This window comes from Amphiura filiformis, chromosome 10, assembly GCF_039555335.1.
Source record: "Amphiura filiformis chromosome 10, Afil_fr2py, whole genome shotgun sequence".
Lineage (NCBI taxonomy): Eukaryota > Metazoa > Echinodermata > Ophiuroidea > Amphilepidida > Amphiuridae > Amphiura > Amphiura filiformis.
The window spans coordinates 62,074,209-62,095,546 of NC_092637.1; the positions used below are offsets into that span (position 1 = coordinate 62,074,209).

The following is a 21,338-nucleotide window of genomic DNA, read 5'->3' on the forward strand; positions in this document are numbered from 1 at the left end:
CAGCTTGTAATTCAAGCCCGTGTCAGAATGATGGCACATGCTATCCTTACACGTCGGGATCTGGATACTTCTGTGCATGCCCGTTTGGCGTAACTGGCGCTAATTGCCAGACAACGGCTGGTATGTGAACCGGTTTTTTTTTTAATTACTTCTGATTCCAGAAAAATACAGCACTATTTTTTGAGGGGATTAATAAACTTAATATAAGCCTGTTTTGCCTAAATATATATAACTAAATCCAAATCCTTTAGTTAGTTTTAACTGGCAATAAATATACAATTTTAGTATATGTAATGTTTGGAAAGAAGGGCCAAAAACATAGTATGTTACATACGTATTACGTTTGTAGAATTTCGTGTATGCTGTCACAATAAAACACACATGTTCTTAGACTGATATCAGGTTATGCATTCCAATTTTTGTAGAACGTAGTTTCTTATATATTTTATAACCATGTACCAAAATTAACATTTGTTGACCCATTTTCTCTGGAATTGACAAATTGTTATAATTTTAACTTAATTGCTAGTTAGAACTAATGGATAAAGATCTAGCTGTAATTCCGTTGCCAAACAAATTAGGGAATAGTACTATATATAATATACATCTTCCATAAAGTTATTACCCCTTTATTACCAGATAATAATTCAAAATCAATGCATCAAATTTTACAACTGAAAAAGCAAAAAGAACAACATTTAGTAAAAAAAAAAAATTAGCCGAAAGTCAATTTTGCATAATTATATTTTCGTATATAGCCAAGATTTTCTCAAATTTGCACGGGCGCCCTCACATGATAATGACATGATAAAGACATTGTATTTATTTTGGTATCACTTGATAGAAGAGGCCCATAGCTATACATTTGTACCAATATAACGATATATTCAAGGCGCTTGCAACAACCCTTCGCCTTCGTAGTCCTTGTTAAAAAACAAGGCTCAGTAGTTCTAGGATTAATGCATTCCATAACCCTGAACCTTGAAAACCGAGCAATGTTATTATATTTCAAGTTTTCTTGATATTCATCAGCCTGACCAAAGACGAATTATATACAGTTTATAGCCGTAAAGAACCAGGGTCTGCAATGTCCGTGACTAATCTGGGTCTGTAAACACCCGTATAATTATTTTACTCATCGTGATCTAGCAAATAAGCAGAGCCAGAAGTGGCATTATGGGAGACATGTCCCCACCTTTATCGTGGGAATCCCCTGCCCTGCCCCCTAATTGGCCCTAATTCGTTCTTGCCCTCCGGAAAAAAGATCATGGTGCGCTAGGGCTTAAAGATTGTGTCACTAACAGTTTTTAACTCGCCCTTTCTTTCTCTCTCTCTCTCTCTCTCTCAGACCCGTGTGGTAATATTCCGTGTTTAAATAATGGACAGTGCCGTTCTTTTGGGGCTGGCTTTTCATGTACATGCATCAACGGCTATTCAGGACACATCTGTCAGATTCCGCCAATAGGAGGTGGTAAGCTTATTTACATAATATAAAGCAATACATTTTTCAATTCAATTCAATTCAATTTTTATTAAAAAATAACTTCGTGGCCCTAAGGCCAAATTGCGTATTTTTTTACATGATATAAAACATACAAAATCAATACATGCATAATCAAATTACAACAGGAATAGAAAGACACTTATTAATACAAAAGATATTGCACAAGAATCAAGCACTGATATTGCCACAACACACATAAAATTATTAATGCCGCCAAACATTAGAAGTCCTCACTCACTCATTTACATAACTCAAGCATTTACTACCTGCCAATGGCAGCATTATTGATGATGATTTGGAAGCCAATGGGACCAAATTGTATTGAGGCACACCGCCATTCAGGAAGACATAATTGGAAAGATCATTGTTATACCTCACACACTGCTGGCGGTGATGAAGAAAGTCACAAATCCAGGGAATAATATTTTTGCTCACACCCATTTGAATGATCATATTTATGAGCACAGTGTGGTTCACAAGGTCAAATGCCTTTGAAAAAATCAGTCAATACTACCGTCCCAACATTGTGACTCTTTTCAGCACCTACATGAAGATAGTGGAGTAAATTTAGATTGTAATGACTATTAGATACACCAAGAACATTACCAAATTGTTTTTTGTCTATAATATCACTGATATTATAGACAAAGCAAAAAAATATCCTGAAAATAAACTTAAAAGTTGTAAGTTGGCCAATCAGAGGCAACTTCTGGCCCTTCACGTTGTAAGGCATTTTCCTTGACATCTTTAGACCCCAAATGGATAAGATTTTGCCATAATCATCACTGGCCATACAACCAAGGAAAGGCTCCACTTACTTCAGACGATCTGGTTTAGTTCAGTCCGGCTTTCCAAAAAGTGACCATATCGCCTAAAGGTCCATTCATACTACGCCGCAATTGCTTTGCGAACAGTCGCGGTCGATATATCAGCAACGCACTGTCTAGTATGAACGGGCATTTCAACTTGGAAATGCGACGAGTTGCGTTGAGTTGCGGCAACTTGGTGTACCACTGTTTATATAGTATGTAACTGTTGTGGCGATATATTTTATATCCCGTGCCCTTCTATTTTCATTTATTTATTAAATCAAAATTTTTTGTGTCATTCACCCCGAGTGAGAAACCACTCTCTCGTATCATTTCGATTAGACTATCATAAAACGTCACAATGGTCTTTTGTAAAGGGAGGTCTTGTGGCAGACGCAAGCTGAGATTTAGTTGTAGCTTGTAGCAGTCACTCAGAGAGATAACACCTCTCTATGAAATATCCATGTGCGTCAAGATTTGGACACAACCTCTTAATTTAGAGCGAGAATAATTCTCGCTAATTATTACTTTGATAATGGAGTTTGTTCTACTCCCAGTTCACTTGTTAGTTTTCCCACGCAGAAATTTTTATGTCAAATATATATCAAAAGTATATCAAAAATATGTTAAATGGCATGTTGATACAAATTTGATATATCAAAACTATATCAAATAGATTTTGACATATATTTGATTGTATCAAATATGTGTCAAAAAAATTGAAGTATGTCAAAACTATGTCAAATTTAACTTAGATTCTCAAATGAAAAGTATGAGGGTCAAATTTGTGTCAAAATTGTGTCAAATCTGTGTCAAATTTGACTTAAAAATTTTTTTGTATGTCAAATTTGTGTCAAAATTTACTTAGTCATTTTCCTGATAATTTCAGTGTGTCAAAATTATGTCAAATCCAACTCAGAAAATTTTTTTGTATGTCAAATTGGTGTCAAATTTTACTTAGTCATTTTCATGATAATTTCATTGTGTCAAATTTGTGTCAAATTTTACTTAGCCATTTTGTTGATAATTTCATTGTGTCAAAATTGTGTCAAATCCAACTTATACATTTTACTGACCAAATGCATGTACAATGTAAAATGAAACATTGTTTTATCTTTTTTTAGCATCATTGAATTTTTAGAATCAAACATCATGATCAGTAGAGAATATGAATTTAATGACCGCATAGAATATTTACTGTTTATCATGGTTTATTGAAACTACATATCAAGACATAAGATCAAGATCTGACATGATATAAGGCTTTGTATAATGTGAAAAGAAACTGAACAAAAAGGTGTTGTTCAACAATGTTTTAATATAAAATAATTCACTGACGTTTCGTACAAAACGTCAGTGAATTATTTTATATTAAAACATCGTTCTTTTCACTTTTTACCATGCGATGTAACGTGGGACTCTTAATGTTTTTTTGTATAAATTAAATTATGTGACCCAGTGTGTGCCCAATGCTTCTGGTGTGTCCAGGCCGGGGGCACTCAACTTTAGAAGTGATAGTATGTGCCTGTCAATAGGCCCCTCTTTTGAAGTTGACTATACCCGATGACTCCTTTTTTCAAAAAGTCATACCCCTCTTTTTAGGTGCGGCTACCCAATGACCCCTTTTTTAGTTGCGACTACCCAATGACCCCCTTTTTCTAGAATGGTATCACTAAAATGCCACAACATAATGCAGCAACTTTCAAATTCTCTTATTTCAGCAAATTTGCATTGAAATTTGGAAAATTTTGAACAAGAAATAGGATTTTGCGCCATTTTTGCGGCAGCCAGATCAAAGTAATTACGATTTTTGGTCATTTTTATTTTGTCCCAGTATTTCGAGCCAGATGGAGCAAACTTGTCCCCCCTTCCTCCTGTCCCCGGTCAGTATGCTTCTGGTGTGTCCAGGCCGGGGGGCACTCAACTTTAGAAGTGACAGTATTATGTGCCTGTCAATTGGCCCCTCTTTTGAAGTCTACTATACCCGATGACCCCTTTTTTTTTTTTTGTCATACCCGATGACCCCTCTTTTTGACTACCCAATGACCCCCTTTTTCTAGAATGGTATCACCAAAATGCCACAAAATAATGCAGCAACTTTCAAATTCTCTTATTTCAGCAAATTTGTATTGAAATTTGGAAAATTTTGAACAATGAAATAGAATTTTGCTCAATTTTTTCAACATTTTCTAGCCAATAACCCCTTATTTGATATCTATACCCAATGACCCCTGCCCCCCAATATTTTGTACCGATAGGCCCCTACTTCGTGATGCCAGTAGGCACATACCTTCACTTATAAAGTTCCCCCCGTCAGGCAGGGACCGTGTAGGGACCAGCTCCAGGAAGTCTCATGAATTAATTAAGTTGCTTTGAGGCATCATCGGAAGAGCTGGCCGGGCCTACTCATTATGATTTACATAATTTTTAAGGATGGCATTACTAGTTTATAGCTATAAGCTCGAGATGAAAAACGGATCATTCCTAAGAGCCGTCTTGCTGAGTGATGTGCTATCAGAATTTTTACAATCTCGTGGTGATGACCCCCCCCCTTCTGCCCACGCAGACTCAATCCATTGTTTGAACTAAGGGGTGAAGCGTGCAAAAACATTTATAGGCCTAGTAAGTGTCAGGAAAGGGAGCGGAACATGGACAAAATTTTGCGCTCGTCATGATAAATATTTTAATTAACTCCTATTTTGGTGTAAATAAATTATGACCCCCTCCCATTTTGGCATAAACATTATGACCCCCCCAGTATTTTCACGACCCCACCCATTCGGGGAAAAATGACAGCCCCCTATTACTAACAGGGCATTAATGCACTGGGCTAATGCAGCTACCAAGGGAATTTCTTGTTTCGGTGCTCCTACATAAAGGAGGAACTTCCATTCAGAAGAAGAAAAAGAAATGGCAGCTTGTGGTGGTGGATTTGAATTTTAACGGTTCAATTTTCGTTTTAAAAGCTTAAAGCCAGTCTGTCATGCCAACGGAGGAATGCATCAATATCATCTAGTCATGAACATTTATACAATGTGTGATTCGGTGGACAGGCTTGAGCTATTATATAGTAAACGAATCTTATGACTGCACTGCAGTGTGACGTGAATCATGAATGCATGCAGCATGGTGGGACAATGGAGTAAGATTTTAGTTTTGGCTGTTCATGCTGCTACTGAGTACCAATCAATTTAAGACTAAACTGCATCATCGGATGCTGTATGTACTGGATAAAGCACATGGTAAGTATACAGTCAACATTTTTGAAAATTAAAAAATGTATTTTAAAATGTATTTTAAGCTTACCTATACTTCTACTTATACACATGACTACAGTACATCACTACATGTATCACTGTAGTCTGTACCAGTTAGGGTGCATCAAGTGCCCCTCATTTCAACCATATTTTTTGCTCCTAGTGTCAAACTGTACCATTTAACTAGAAAATCATCCCCTCCAAATTTAAATTCAATCGGAGGTCGGGAAGGGGTCCACGTGAGCTTAAAGTTCGGACAGAGGCAACCGGCAGCTAAAGTCCGGCTGGCAGCTATTGTATTATGTATACAGTTATACACACACATTAATAGCTGCCTTTAGTGAAAGTTTTTATAGTACTTCAAATCTCAGACAATACTCAATAAAATGCAAATCCATTTGAACTAATCACAAAGGCAGCTATTTTCAGACATATTTGACGTTATAATAATAGCTGCCATGTGCATGTTTCTCTATTTACAGCCGTTTCTGCATGGAAAATGGGTCCATCGCGCACTACAAGCTTGAAGTTTGTGCATGGTAGGTGTTTTTAACTTAATGACAAATAAATCAGGCAGCTATTTAGTTTTCATTACGTTATACTGCACATCACTGTGGCTGCCTTATGAATAACAATGTAATAAATGTACTTTTACCATTGCTTTTTATTTATCAGTCCATATATGATACAAGTTTGGTAAATTAGGTAGTATCATTCAGTTTACGCTTTCTCAGGTTAGGGGTGGTGCAATAATTATGTGTACCGGGGGGGGGGGGGAATTCTCAAAATGGTCTGCCAAAAATCGCTTGCCCCCCCCCCTTTGGCCGTGCCAAAAAATCTTTGCCCCCCCCTTTCGACGTGCCAAAAAACCTTTGCCCCCCCTTTTGATGTGCCAAAAAATCTTTGCCCCCCCCCCCTTACACATACAAGATTTTGGGGACCCCGAATTTAAAACCTTAAATTGTCTTAACATATAATGCGAGCGCAGCGAGCTGGAAATTTTGCATATTTGAACGTGTTCTTAATGTTTTCCTACGCCTTTTTAGGGCGTAATATAGAAACGGTGCCCAAAATATCTGTGCCAAAAAATGCTTGCCCCCCCCCCTTTCGACCTGCCAAAAAAATGCTTGCCCCCCCTTTTGGCCTGCCAAAAAATCTTTGCCCCCCCCCCCCCATAATTCATTTATAACCAAAATGTCTTGCAAGTGATGGAGCAAGATAGAAAATGGACACCTAATCTGAGAAAGCGTAAACTGAATGACACTATCTAATTTACCAAACTTGTTTCATATGGACTGATAAATATTAATTAGCAATGGTAAGATAAGTACATTTATTGCATTGTTATTCATTGAAGTATTACGGTACGGTAACGTACGCACCGTACATATTTATGCAGGTTTCCTTGAAAAATCTTTTCTTTTAATTTTCTATGTATACCCGTGCTGTATGTAAAATTTGTATTGTATTTTTGGACCAATTTGGCTGCATGAGTAGGGCATGAGTATAGCAAATGTGTTAACTAAGGTTTGCCTATCATACCTTTAATAGAAATAGTTACGGTACTTGAGAACTAGGCATGCTTGAGAGCTTCAAAAATGTATTTTGGGTCAATCTGGGAGAAAAAAATCCCAGGTAATGGATTCTTCCCTGATGGATTCTAATTTCTAAAAAAGTAATGTGGAAATACATGCCCAACCATATACTCTTGATGATCCTGAATTTCTTGTTGATGACACCAAATATTTTTTTCAGTTGTTTCAGAAAACTACCAAATGTGTAAGCTTATTTAATTTGTAACTTTATGTTCAATTTGCTTTCAGATGCTATTGAAAAGGGATCCGAATGCGGCAGGAATAGCAACTCATCAATGGCGACTCATCAAGAAGAAAATGCTGTACATATCAGTTATGCAAAATGAGGAGTTCAGAATTCAGATTTTACGCAAAGAAGAATGTGAAAAAAGAACCTTGCTAATTTTGACTCGGACTGTTAAAGATCATGCAGATCTGGATCATGCACATAAAACTTAACTTTTAAGACCATTTTTCTGATTCATGATTTCAAATGGATCCGTCAAAACTTCGCACTAATTATGTGTCGTACTAATTATTGTTTAGAATACATGAGTGGCAAACTTAAGACTATTTTTCTCACTATTTGGCCCCCAAAAAAGTCAGATTGCTCTTTCCGACCGATCAACAACTTTATGTGAAATAATCTGTATTAAGGTCACAACAACTTTATGTGAAATAATCTGTATTAAGGTCACATGTGTTTGTTTTTGCATACCGTATTTGAATTTTAATTTGGTATTAAATTACTCGCAAAATATTTTACAGGTCAAGCTACAAGTTTAAAAATATTGGTTGAGAGGTAGTCGGGTAAATAGTATATCAATAAATATTGGGCGTAAAGCATCCAATTCTGTCATTAATATGTTTTCATCAATATTTTCAGTGATTTTTGGTTTTCATTGGGCAAAACTTAAGCTTAATGGAAAATTAAGCCCCTCCGTGCCCCTCACCTTTGTGGTGCAGCCATGTGATCACATTCTGGCATACTTTTGACATAACCAAGAACTACATGTCAAATATGTATCAAATTTATTTTGACACAAATTTGACATATCAAAAGTACCGGGGTATGTCAAATATGATCCTGTTTGACACAATTTTGCACAAATCTGAATATTTGGTGGCATTTTTTTGTTCTCTAGTGTGATTTCCAATAACTTGGCACTGACTGGAAGCTGTGCATGCACCTGGGCAACAGGGTAGAAAAGGATTCCCTGTGCTGGCTCACCTCAACGGCAGCTCCACCACTGCATTCACATCAGTGTGTCAAATATGATCACGATTTGATACAATTTTAACATAACCAAGTACTATGTCAAATATGTATCAAATATATTTTGACACATATTTGACATATCAAAAGTATGTCAAATATGATCCTGTTTGACATAATTTTGACACAAAATAATATTTGACATGATTTTGACACAAATGTGATTTGACACACTTTTGACATAGAACTATGTCAAAAATATGTCAAATTTTTTATACAAATTTGACATATGTCAAATTTATGTCAAATTTGTGTCAAATAAATGTCCCAATTCTTATCGTTTTTGTTTGACATAATTTTGACATATGTCAAAATTGTGTCAAATTTCGGTCAGGGTTAATATAAAGATACGAACGGAACGAAGAAGATGTAGTAAGGTAATAAATAACTTAAATATCAGTAAATTGTGGTTTTGATTGTCTTGTTGTTGGTGTGATAATATTCGTGCTTGGCGGAGTCTGAAAGCCTAAATAAGACCCTGGTCGAACCTCTAATTCTCTGGAGAGCTTTTTATTAGCGCCCATACCAATGCCAAATCTATGATGAAGAGACGGTGAACAGAACTACCAATCTGAGGGACTAGCCGAGATGAGCGGACCAAGACGATCTACCAAGCCGTGTGATTCATCCTGGTACCTATACCTCGCCGCCTAAAATATTTAGCGAGTCCTAATCCCAAAGCTCTTTATTATATAACTATACAGTTGTTACCTCTCGTTTCTTTCTTTCAGATCCCTGTGCTAGCATTCCATGTTTGAATAACGGCCAGTGCAGTACTTTTGGTAGTGTCTATTCATGCACGTGTAACGACGGTTACTCAGGAAATATATGTCAGTTTCCGCCAACAACAGGTGATAAGATTTTAATATAAAGAATTACGCATCATATTTCCCTACAGACATTCCCTTTTCAGATATTTTGATCCCAGGGGAAGTTTAGGCATATTGTACATAACCCAAATTGAGGCTAAAACCGGAATTAAAAAATGCTCATGAGTCGTACGCATAAGACATATGGTCCTGTGTCACAACCTGGGGTACCTTTTTGTTACATAGTAAAAAAAATGAAATGGTTCAAACATTTTACCTACACATCTCATTTGCAGTGGTTCATCTTCCTGAGCATTTTGACACCTTTTTTTTAAAAATGGAAATCGGTTCAAAAATGAGAGAGTGTGGGCAAAAACAACCACAAAATAGGGAGGATGTAACCCCACCTCTTTTTCCCACACATACAATCATTCTGAGCAAGTGTTGGTCTTTTAAATGAACTTCTGTATTTATTTACTTGGTTTAGATGTCTGGGAGTTCATTTAGACATTTTTGTACTAGATTCACCCTTGGCATATTTCATGCCAAACGTCATAAGAAAAAATTCAAAAAACATTATAAAACAGGATAAAAACACGAGTAATATAGAATAAATTAGCCTCAATTTAAGACCTAATTGAATCTTCTAAGTGAAGGAATACTCAAGAGACAGTATTTTGAAATCCAAACTGCACATCAAAATGTAACAAAACCACCTTTTTGGGTACCCCAGTATATGACACAGGATCATGTATGACAATAATTATATTCTGCCATAGCCTAAGTTGCGAACACTATCACCTCAAATTGTGCACTTTATACTATTGTATTGGTTATATGTACAGGTGGACCAATTCAGATCTCTAGCTGCCCTTCCGAAGCAACAAACACCGCTCCTGCCATCAACTCTCGTGCAACAATCTCCTGGACGATGCCGTCTGCAACTGCTTCCGGAATACCACTTACTCCTACCAGTACCTTTGGAGGTGCTACAACAATAACCGTAAACCCGGGTGACGCTTTTATCATAGAGTACATGTTTCGGGATACATCTGGAAATCAAGCGACTTGTGCATTTCCTATTGCAGCATCTGGTAAGCAGGGGCGTACATGTACAACTGTGCATTTTACTAAAGACCTTACAAAAAGTAGATCAGCCATTATTAATACACCTATAACACTTAAACTATTAGCCGTGTTTTGTACTTGAAAACACCAGGAAAAAGTCAAGGTAGTTAAGGTAATTTTGACACCCCATAATACAAGTGATTAAGTATTGTGTTATTAGTGCAAGTTTGGAGGTGACAGGGGCCATTTTCATTGTTTGCAGTCAATTGTATTGATTTGAATTCAGCGCAAAGGGAATGGGGGGGGGGGGGAATTTACATGTCACAATGCTTGCGTAATAACCAGTTATTGGTGTAGAACGCAACTTTCCAATTCGCGTATAAAAACAAAAACAAAACAAAATACAACACTGTCATTAGTATTTAACAATGTCGGACGAATGGGGTATCAAGTTACGCGAAAGTAAACCACTCATCAAACCGTTTGTTTTGCTTATAGTTGCTAGTGGTCCGCAAATTACCTCCTGCCCTACAAATATAGAGGTGGTTGCTGAACCCATTGGTTCAACATCGGTCACGTGGTCTGAGCCGTCAGCGTTAGGACAATTCGCTAGTCCGAATATCCCACCAGGATCTACCTTTTATGTGGGGAACACTCTGGTATATTACGTCTTCGGAGACCCTAATTTCAATCCTAGTGTCTGTGCCTTTGTAGTGACGGTGACAAGTAAGTTCAGCTTTCTTATCTACTAATACGACACCATAATTATTTTACTCTGACTCTCTAAGATGATATCATTCTGTCGCTGGTTCTGCCTGGCTATAGACTTCTCCGTAGTCCACTTGCCCATACTCTAGCCTATGTATACATACACTCTGATTTGTATAATTAATTGCATAATTATTATCTACCGATCTTTTCAGCGATTGCAACCCCTCGTTCTAACCAGCTTTACAATCTCCCCAACTGATTTTTACTCGGGATTTCGAGGTCAATAAACCACTAGATCCCAACATTAAAATTGTTAAGTAACAGAGTCGCATTATAATTACGCCAAGATATGATGCCTTTAATAACATAGTAATAGTATGTACTTTACTTTTATTGTGACTACTGACTAATGTCATGAACCTAATTTTTATGACCATTTTATTGAATGCTTTCTTTCTATCTATCTATCTTTCTTTCTTTCTGTCTGTCTTTCTGTAATTCTGTAATTCCTTCTTCCTTCCTTTCTTTTTGAAATTCCTTTTTTAATTTAATTATTTATTTATTTATTTATTTATTTATTTATTTATTTATTTATTTATTTATTTATTTATTTATTTCTATATTTATTTCTATATTTATTTATTTATTTTTTTTTTATTCCCACTTTATTTTGTTTTGTTTTTTCCCTTTATTTTCTTTGTTCACTTCCTATTCTTCATGCTTATTCCCTTTCTTTAATTATGTATAACATAAACATATCTAATATTGCGCATTAAGGGATCGAATAGCACCCTTTACACATACACATCTACACAAGTTTGATGACAATTTCTTAAAATCAGAACTACATTCCTCATATTCAGAATGGAATTTGGTGTGTCTGATGTGCTCCCAGGTCGCACAAAAATACTGTGCAAATGTTGCTATCCGATTCCTTTTAAACCCAAGGTAACATTTTGATTATACACATCTCTTTTTAGATTCGGCGGCCGTAGGAAGGAAGAAAAGAGACAACTTTTCTTGTATGTATTCTTTTTATTATTTGTTATTTGATGTGTTTTAAAGTTCATTCTACTTCATAAAAATGATCAAAATAAATAATTTAGCCGATTAGATCTTGTCATGACAAGAGGGTTTTTCTTATTTCTGAAACAAACAAATATTACATAATATGTGAACAGAGTGTAGCATGTGTTAACGGAGTGCTACATTCGTAAACGGAGTGAAACGGAGTGTCAGATGTGTAAATTATAAATGAGATTGCATGTTATGACTACTTTATAGACCTATTTATAGAACTATTTTTACGAATGTAGATGCAGATATCTGCCAAAGTTCTCCATGTGAAGATCAAGGTGACAATTCCATCTGCATTCCATGTGTACGCCGATTTGATACCATCTACGGTTATGCATGTCTACCTACTCACTTGAACGAATCGAATGGAATAACCTGCAATGGTAAGTATAAACTACACAAGTACCACCTTATGTAGGTTATCTTAGTATGAAGATACAGCTTATAAAGCTTGTTAAAGGTGTCTAATTCCAAAATCAAAGTCTTGGCAAATAGGCTACTTTTGTGTACATGAAGAATAGCCAGCGAACATAAAAAATATCTTTAAATCGTATGGATTTCAAATGGAATAACCCAATGTCTCTCCCTATCACGCATTCCATATCTTCAAAAATTAAAAAGGGCGTCGCGTAGTTGGCTGGAAGAATAGACCAACATATAATTTCAAAGGTAAGGCTAAAATGGGCAATGTGAACCGTACTTTAATTTGATATCCTAAGCATGCCAGAATCAGCGGTGTGTTCAGGGGTGATACAGAACCTAATATATTTATGTCACTAAAAATGTCTATACACGTTACACAACCAGGATTTCTTTAAATAATATCACATACATATTGATTACGCTATATATCTCTACCGTAATTAAATGTTGCATTGTTTTCACTGATATAACTGTATAAATATGGTGTCGTATATCCTAAATGGGCTCTGTGAGTTACATTACAGATAAATTATGTAGAAGTCTTGTTGTTCCTAAGAAGCGCCCTGACTCATTTAATTGTCAAATTTTGAGTCTTAATACATGTTTTATCATTCACTGAGGTAGTCCTATGAATACGTTGCCATATAGCTTGAGGTAGTGCATGACCAAAATGGTTTCTATGAGTTACATTAAGATAATCTATTGATGCCATGTAGTTCCTAAGGCCTCGTATCCATAGGCTGTTCCCTTGTGGCGTGTGCCCTTGTTCCGTGTTTACTTTTTCCCATGTGACCTGCCACACAGACAACGAACCGTAGCGGCCACTAAGCAAAACAAAGGTTCGTTGTCTGTGTGGCAGGTCACATGGGAAAAAAGTAAACACGGAACAAGGGCACACGCCACAAGGGAACATCCTATGGATACGAGGCCTAAGAAGTGACCCTCGTTGACAGTCTCAATACATGTCACTTATAACGTATTGTCTCTCGTTGTATTCTAAACAGATGTTAAGTACGACCAGTTGGATAACAATGACGAATATTACCTCGATAAACCAGAACAGATTGATAGACCTAGGACCGGCATCCATCAACCGCATCACCGACTCAGCCCTGGCGCTTTTGCAGCTATAACGTTTGCTGTATGTTTTTGCATACTGCAACTTTTTATCGCTGTCGTTATCATATGTCCTATTTTGCGTAACAGTAAGCAGTTCCAGCAGAAAATGTTGGATTATGAAGCCAAGATGGAGACAAAGAAGATGTCAATGATGACTTAGGCATGGATATAAACATGATTTTTGACCCAACAATATGCAGGGATTTATTTCAATATTTGAAAATGGTGTAGGGAGTACTCAGGGTTTTTATCGTGGGTTTTATTGTATATAAATATTATAAGTTGTAGATTATGCCATCAGTCATAAAATAACATGTGTGTTATGGCAGTGTTGTTGTAACGTGCTTCTTGTTGTTGTTGGTCCTGTTGGCTGATAATTGTTGACGTAGGCATGATTTTCCACGCGATTTATGTCCCAAGAATTACATTCATGTATGCAAATGGTGTAGGGTGTACTCAGGGTTATAGTGTGTATAATTATTTTGAAGTCGTAGATTATATCATCAGTTATAACCATTTTGTTTCTTGTAGGTAACATGTACTTCCAATTAGAATTAAATTATCAAATCAGTGCAGAGTACGTAAGATATGTAAATTAATAGAGAACATTATAGATTTTTTATAGGATATTTAGTGATTTTAAGTATAGCTTGTTAATGTGAAATCGTTTTTTTTTCTAAAAAATGTATAACAATCAAATACGGTAAAATTGCTCTAAAACAAAATACACGCCGCCTACTTGTGACAAAATTGTTTCGTTAAACCTATTGTGTGGGATACTGACTGTACATAACGTGGTACCTGTATCGTTCTGCTTTGTGGTTGGTGGTGGCAGTTGTGTTGTTGTTGGTGGGGGTATTTTTTATACTTCTCACTTAATTTCACTTATATCATTAAGTGTACATAATATAAGTGGTGTATTCACATGCATGTAAAGTGAGCCCGTATATAGCTATTCACTCTGCGCGCATTGGGGAGCAACATACGTGTTATTTCAATGGTCTCACCTTGTACGAAGCAAGCCAGAACACTTAGAATTAAATTGCATAGAAATCCCTGATTCTTTTAGTTTTTAAATGTAAAATGTCGTTCATGCATTTAGTATTTTACTTACAATTTGTTTTTAAACTTGTTTTTTTAAGCTAATACGTAGCTAACCGTAGTGTTACTTTATTTTTCTCAGCACTTAAACAGATGACTTAAGTTTAATTATTTTAATGGGCTTATTCCAGTTGAAGTCAATACAATTTGGAAGACATGGCATTAATCTGTCACACAGAATTTCAAATGGGGCTACCTGAATGTGTGATTCCATTTGAAATATACAGCCACTGCATGGTAGATTAAGATAATGTCTTCCAGGTGGGTGGGGGTGTTAGTGCTACAGAATGGTGACACCATTGTTAATTTTTTAGTTTTAGTCTCAATGGAACAGATCGTGCCACACCTCTACACACCCCAAACACGTAAACTCAAACACACACGCATCCCAGTATACTAATTTATTGGGACCAATTCGACATTGATATGCGTCGATACGAATATTTTTCTTTGCTAGTGCAACCCAAACACATCACACACACAACTTTAAAGCCATATTATAACATTTGCTTAGGAGAACGCCCTCAAAAAAATTCTGGTTTTTACACGATTGTAATGTACTTTAATAAAGATACGCTGCAAAAATCAAGACTTTAGGTGCTGTAGTTTTGTCAAAATCCGAGCTATTGAATTAAAACAATGGAACCGGCGTTTTATTATTACGATGGAAATATTAGTCGAACACGTATGCACAGTACGTACACGGCGTGCGGGATACACATACACACATACCCCGAGAATCGTACCGTATCACAATAACCGCGGGAGTAACATGCATATGCGCTATTAGTAAATTTCAATTTTCTATACTTTACCTCACTTGTTCGGCTCAAAATTAAAAGGGGACATATCAATTTTAAATACCAAGCATGTGCAACAATTATTTGTTAGACTGAATCCTGTCGATTCATAATTCGATGCAAAGCTGTTCTTACCATCATTGGATTTTTATGTGAGTGACTGTGTGATAATAATGTTGAAAAGAGTTCAACAAAGTATCCGATGTGATAAAAAAATTTATTGAAAAATGGAGATACTATAATTTTAAATTGCTGTTAGCATGTTAAGATCAGAAAACAATATAAAACAATAGAATCCGAAAGTATACTGCTTCTTTTCAACACAAAGGAGCACAACAGAGGCGGATAGTATATGATATAAAACAAGGTAATATCAAAATCTGTTGTTAGTTTTGGTTATCTTATTCTTTTGGTTTAGTTTTGCTCCTGTTTTCAAGAACAGCACCATTTTTTACTCTTGTTCTGTTTTATTTACTTTGTTTGAGAAATAGCAACAAAATACTCCAAATCTGTCGATTTATATTATTCTCCTCTGTTTGAGAAAACAGAAAACAAAAACACATATTTGCATATTCTTTTGTTTTATACTATTTTCATCAGTTTTGCTCCTGTTGCATTGATGAACATGTTAAGTATATTACTTTAAGGCGATTAACTTCTTAATATATATTTTGATACTATACTTTGATCAGTCCAATATATGCGGGCCTTATGCAGTCACTGGTTTTCACATTTTTCGCTTATTCCCGCTGCGTTGGTGCTATAGTTTTGGTAAACTTGTAAAGTCTATTATATAGACCTAACGGATGGCATTTCAAACCGATTAACTATTGCATAAAATGCGTAAAACTCAGCTATACTTTAAATTTGATCAGTTCAAAATATGCGGGCCTTATGCAGTCACAGATTTTCATATTCTTTTCTTTTATATTATTCCCCGCTGTTTTACTGCTATAGTTTTGGTAAGTTTATAAAGTCTATTATATAATGGATCAGTTCAAATGTGCGGGCCTTTTTTCCAATTAGACACTATAACAAAAGCATCCATCTGTTTTCAAAACTGAGGAATAAATTCTATCCCTATTTCTGGCCGTATATCTGTCTCACAACGGGATCCTTCATTGCCTGGTTTGCAGCTACATACATTAGGTCTAATACACCTGCCACCGTTAAGACACCCAGACACACATACAGCTAGAAAATAAACAAAATCATCAAGATCAATATAATGTATTGCATTGCTATTGTTTGAATTTGGTTATTCGCATCAATCGATGAATTGAACGAGACAAAACTAATCTAATGCCGCCCAAGCCGGAGGCCAAAGGCGGCAAATTTGAAATTGAGATAAACACTACAAATATATTGATATAATTATTAAGGATAACGATTAAGAATCATTAATTTGATCTCGTGCGCTAGTTTGTAATGTTTGAATGTTTCCATGTTCCAGTGTATGATGCATAAGCCTCTCCCCTTGTTTAAATTATGACAGTTTTTCTAAAAAAATATTTACAGCGAGCCTATCGCCCACTCTACTATATTGTTGACTGTTGGTTTCCACAATGTTTTAGAACTAGAATAACTACATCATACATTAATACCTTTATGGCATTGTCGGCCTTTGTAGCCTGACGGACATGTACATCGATTTGGTTTGACACATCGACCACCATTTTGACATCTGATCTCGCAAGAGGCTACAAATACAATTGATACAAATGCACAAAACGATTATAAACAATTCTTAAACACTTAATATTACTGGTTCTTAACTGTGTTATATGGCACTATATAAAATGATTGAGCGAGAGCGAATCGACGCGATACGTGTACGCGCTATTTGAACCAATATCGGAGGCGTAGAGCAAAAACGGGACTGATCCATTCTAAGCCCTAGGTAATCCCTTGTAAAATCCAGGGTTTAATTTAAATTCGGTCTACATTTTATAATGGAAGACAGAGATAAAAAGACTAGTTTTTGTCTGACGTCATCTGTCAATCAAACTCGAGCACGATTTGTATCGTAAGTTGATGAACGCGGCGGTAAAACCGGGCGCCTTATTGTTAATTTTGTACCTTCAAACATACAAACCATCTCAAAAGTTAGGTCTTTATAGTAGTAAATCTTTCTTTCGCGAAGGCACCATGTCAACAATGCCTAGAAAAGTTGCTCTTTGTCTTGTAAAAGTACGTAATTTTTTGCCATTTTCTGCTATTCCTTTTCTCCGATCGGCACCAGATAAACCGACCTTCCTTTTACGCACTATGAACCAATCAATGATCGTAGGGAATTTGATTGACAGTGACGTCAGACGCAAACTAGTCTTTTTTTTCTTTTTCTTTTTATCTCTGTCTTCAATTATAGGAGTTTGTGAATGAGAATTAAGGTATTTATTTAGACGTTTGACGCCTTATATTAGTGTTTGGTATTCCAGATACAGATCATTGATTTATATTTGAATAATTGAAACGTAACATTCTTATGTATTTCGTATGTCCGTGTGCTTCTTCTAATACAGGGCTAATATTTAATTGTTTCTCAAAAGCTTTCTTACTCAAACGGGCTACACTCAACTTACGTAATTCACATCTTCGTCCCTTATAGCCTTTAGGACATCGACACATGTTAGAACGAACACATATTCCACCATTCTGACACGAAACTGAGCACTGCCCTATGTATATAAAACAAAAGTATATGTATATACATTTAAATGTCCCACGTACGTATTCCTGGATTCTCTCCTTCTTCAACTACATCGAATTTTCTTTCCCCACTTTTTTTCTCTGCCCCTTCCTATATGTCCCTTTTATTTTATCCCATACTCCAATTTCTTTGCTCTCTGCATCATTTACTACCATTTATCGTCCATGAATGTGTTCGCAGCAAGCTTTCCCATCAATGCAGTTCTATAAATCAACAAAATAAATTATAGACTGTCTGCATTCCCGCCTTTTCCATTTCCATTTAGTGCTTAAGGATACATTCACGTACACAGCAGACATGATTAGATTTTCGTAGGGCACGCGTTGTGGGTTGATTAATAATGATCTAATCTAATGAGTGAATGTTCTTAGTCATCCAGTAGTTTCAAACAGAGTTTTAGAATTAAATCTCATGCATGGGACAGGGCCATCGGGTCGATACCTAGCCGTCTATCACTTGATCAGCTCAGTGATTCCAGGCGCAATGTAGCAATAGTTGCAAAAAGTAGGTTCCCGTATTAGATTTAATTCCAAAACTCAATGAGCTAGTCTACATTACAGACGTTATCCACTGGCCCGAGGTATAGTCAAACTGACGTCACGTACTTATTTGCCACGTTCACGACCAAAAATATGCCATATATTGTACCTGTTTCACATGTTTCACCGCTAAATCCACGTGGACACATACATTGGCCGGGTCTGGTACATTCACCTCCGTTGCGGCAATGCGGGTCACATATTGCTAATAGTAGAAAGAAAATATGGTACAGTGTATTACCACATTATTTGTTTACTCATTTACAAAAGGTCGCCTTAGAATACAATCGAATATCCATAGCTATCGACTGTATTATTTTTTAGTTTTGAGTAAAACCAACCAAGACATGAAGCCGACAGCTTACCTATGGCACATGTTCGACCCGTGTATCCAGCTTGACATGTACAGCTATCAGGTGTTTGACAATAGCCTCCGTTTAAACAGTCTAATTGACAAGTCACTGTAAAAATAAGGTACCAAATACATAAAATGTTAGTCTATCGAAATTAACCTTCAATTACAAATATGATTAAAGAGTTTAACTTCAACACTACACTATTTTTCGCTCACCTGGAACGTTTTCACTAGTTCGACTAGCGTCTTCAGCAGATGGTGATCATCAGTGAGATCACTGATGATCACCATCTGCTGAAGACGCTAGTCGAACTAGTGAAAACGTTCCAGGTGAGCGAAAAATAGTGTAGTGTTGAAGTTAAACTCTTTAATCATTTTATCTACCACTACGTATGAATATCCACTCGTATAATTACAAATATGATTCCTTTTTTTAATAAACATTTTCTGGATAAAAATCTGTTATAAGATTATGACCTTCGAAAGGTTGTGATAATCAAACGTGGCAAAAGGCTCAATTTCAATTTCAGCATTTCTCGAGATTTGCGGTAGTAGGCGGGAAACATTCCAAAAACAACAAGACGCATAGAAACTATCTATGCAAGATGTATCAAAATATTGTTCTCCATCTGTTTTTGGTGTTTCTAAAAATGCCTGTTTCTTCCGTTGGTTCCATTAGAAATGCTCTGACGTTATAACTAATATTTCATAGTTTCAGATCTGAGCATTCCAAATGGATCTAATGATGGGCTTGGAATAAGCGGGCATTGCAAACATATCAAAAACTGATGGGGAACAGATTAAGAATAATAATTTTGACGCAGTCTGTATTGGTTAGTGCCCATAAAGATCAAATGGACGTTAAGGCCCAGAACGTAACTAGACGTTTTGATACTAGCTTTTTTAGCTAATATCATCAAAATATATGTCAGTGCAAATATAATTAATTAATTGATTAATTTATGAATAACGTCAAAATTACGAACGCTTTTGCAAGTAGTTTTCTCAATCAAGTGAAATTGACCGAATTGTTTGCAAGCTCTTAACTTTGTGTAATACCCGAATTGCACATGAGCCTCAGATTGTCGACTAAGCACCGTGATAAGTACAGAATTTGCCCACAACAGAAACGAAAGAATATTGCATTTGCAGCATCTGCATCACAACCTTCAAACTTACTAGTCTCGCATCTGCGTCCCACGAAGCCAGGCATACATTTACAGGTATTGGGTCCAACACATTCGGCACCATTAAGACATCCAGGATCACATAATGCTGTATGTATATGATATTATTCGAATTTGTATGAAGGAAGAACATAGTACTTGAACGTATAATATAATAAGGAAGACAAGGTTTAGAAAGGATATGTATGAAGTGCAAGTATATAGTACGTTTATGTCGAAACTAAATAGGTGTTCCAGCATTGTTACATATCCTTTGGTTGATTAGAACCGTAATCGTTACCAAGTTTTAAGTTTTCAGGTCAGTATAGTTCTAATAAAGTTAGTATGTATGTATAAATCAGATGTTTGATGAGATAACTGAACCGAGTCTGCTTCTACCAGAATTGCATACAGGGTATTTGTACATGCAATGATGGATTGGCAGAAATAATTTAGTATCCCAGCTCAACAAATAGTGGTGGTGATGGTTACAATGAGACCTTTTTATGTGTAATAAATATCACTTACTTTATTGTCTTGCAACGCTTTTATTTCATATGCTACTTATACCAAAAAGCCACATTCCAAACCTCCTACTTTTGCAATGTATCACATAATGTCACGTGTCATTCTACTCTATTGTCAAAGTAATTTTGTTATCATTTTGGCCATCAACAACCCCATATGGAAATGTTTGTATATAAAAACGATTCTCGTATAAACCATCGATGCACAGTTTCCACCTCGATACACTTGAGCACACATTTTCGTCCAAGAGCTTCCAAGCAAGCAGTGAATTGTCTTTACACAGTATTTGATTACACGGTTGAGTGCATAGCATCGTAAGAGCTGTGTGAGGTTCTATCTGGAAAAAAGGCCTCTGTGATTGTTTTTTGTCAAAACTTCAAGTGTTCCCTTAATCCAATCAGAAAGTTTGTTTATATCGAACGAAAGCTTATACTTCCCCCTAAAGAACACTTTGTCTCATTAGCTCAACAGATAACGCAATTCAGTGTCTATGGCGACTGTGGTAAGTCTGT

At 36.1% G+C, this 21,338-nt stretch overlaps 2 protein-coding genes across 3 annotated transcripts in view; one reads left to right on the forward strand and one right to left on the reverse strand.

Annotated features, from left to right (window-relative positions):
* Nucleotides 1-17,241, forward strand: LOC140163129 (uncharacterized). The gene is made up of 8 exons (XM_072186506.1): nucleotides 1-120; nucleotides 1,349-1,471; nucleotides 9,152-9,271; nucleotides 10,075-10,323; nucleotides 10,796-11,023; nucleotides 11,989-12,030; nucleotides 12,325-12,468; nucleotides 13,513-17,241. Exons 4-8 carry the CDS (start codon nucleotides 10,161-10,163, stop codon nucleotides 13,785-13,787), a joined length of 852 nt encoding a protein of 283 aa, XP_072042607.1. The 5' UTR covers nucleotides 1-120; nucleotides 1,349-1,471; nucleotides 9,152-9,271; nucleotides 10,075-10,160; the 3' UTR covers nucleotides 13,788-17,241.
* LOC140163128 (uncharacterized) overlaps nucleotides 16,583-21,338 on the reverse strand; it is a 17,358-nt gene continuing 12,602 nt past the window's right edge. For both annotated transcript variants that reach the window (XM_072186503.1, XM_072186504.1), the window contains exons 13-18: nucleotides 20,312-20,407; nucleotides 19,143-19,238; nucleotides 18,887-18,982; nucleotides 18,111-18,206; nucleotides 17,133-17,228; nucleotides 16,583-16,722 (exon numbers count right to left, since the gene is read on the reverse strand). In XM_072186503.1, coding sequence (XP_072042604.1) covers nucleotides 16,583-16,722; nucleotides 17,133-17,228; nucleotides 18,111-18,206; nucleotides 18,887-18,982; nucleotides 19,143-19,238; nucleotides 20,312-20,407 — 620 coding nt within the window. The remainder of the gene's footprint in view (nucleotides 16,723-17,132; nucleotides 17,229-18,110; nucleotides 18,207-18,886; nucleotides 18,983-19,142; nucleotides 19,239-20,311; nucleotides 20,408-21,338) is intronic.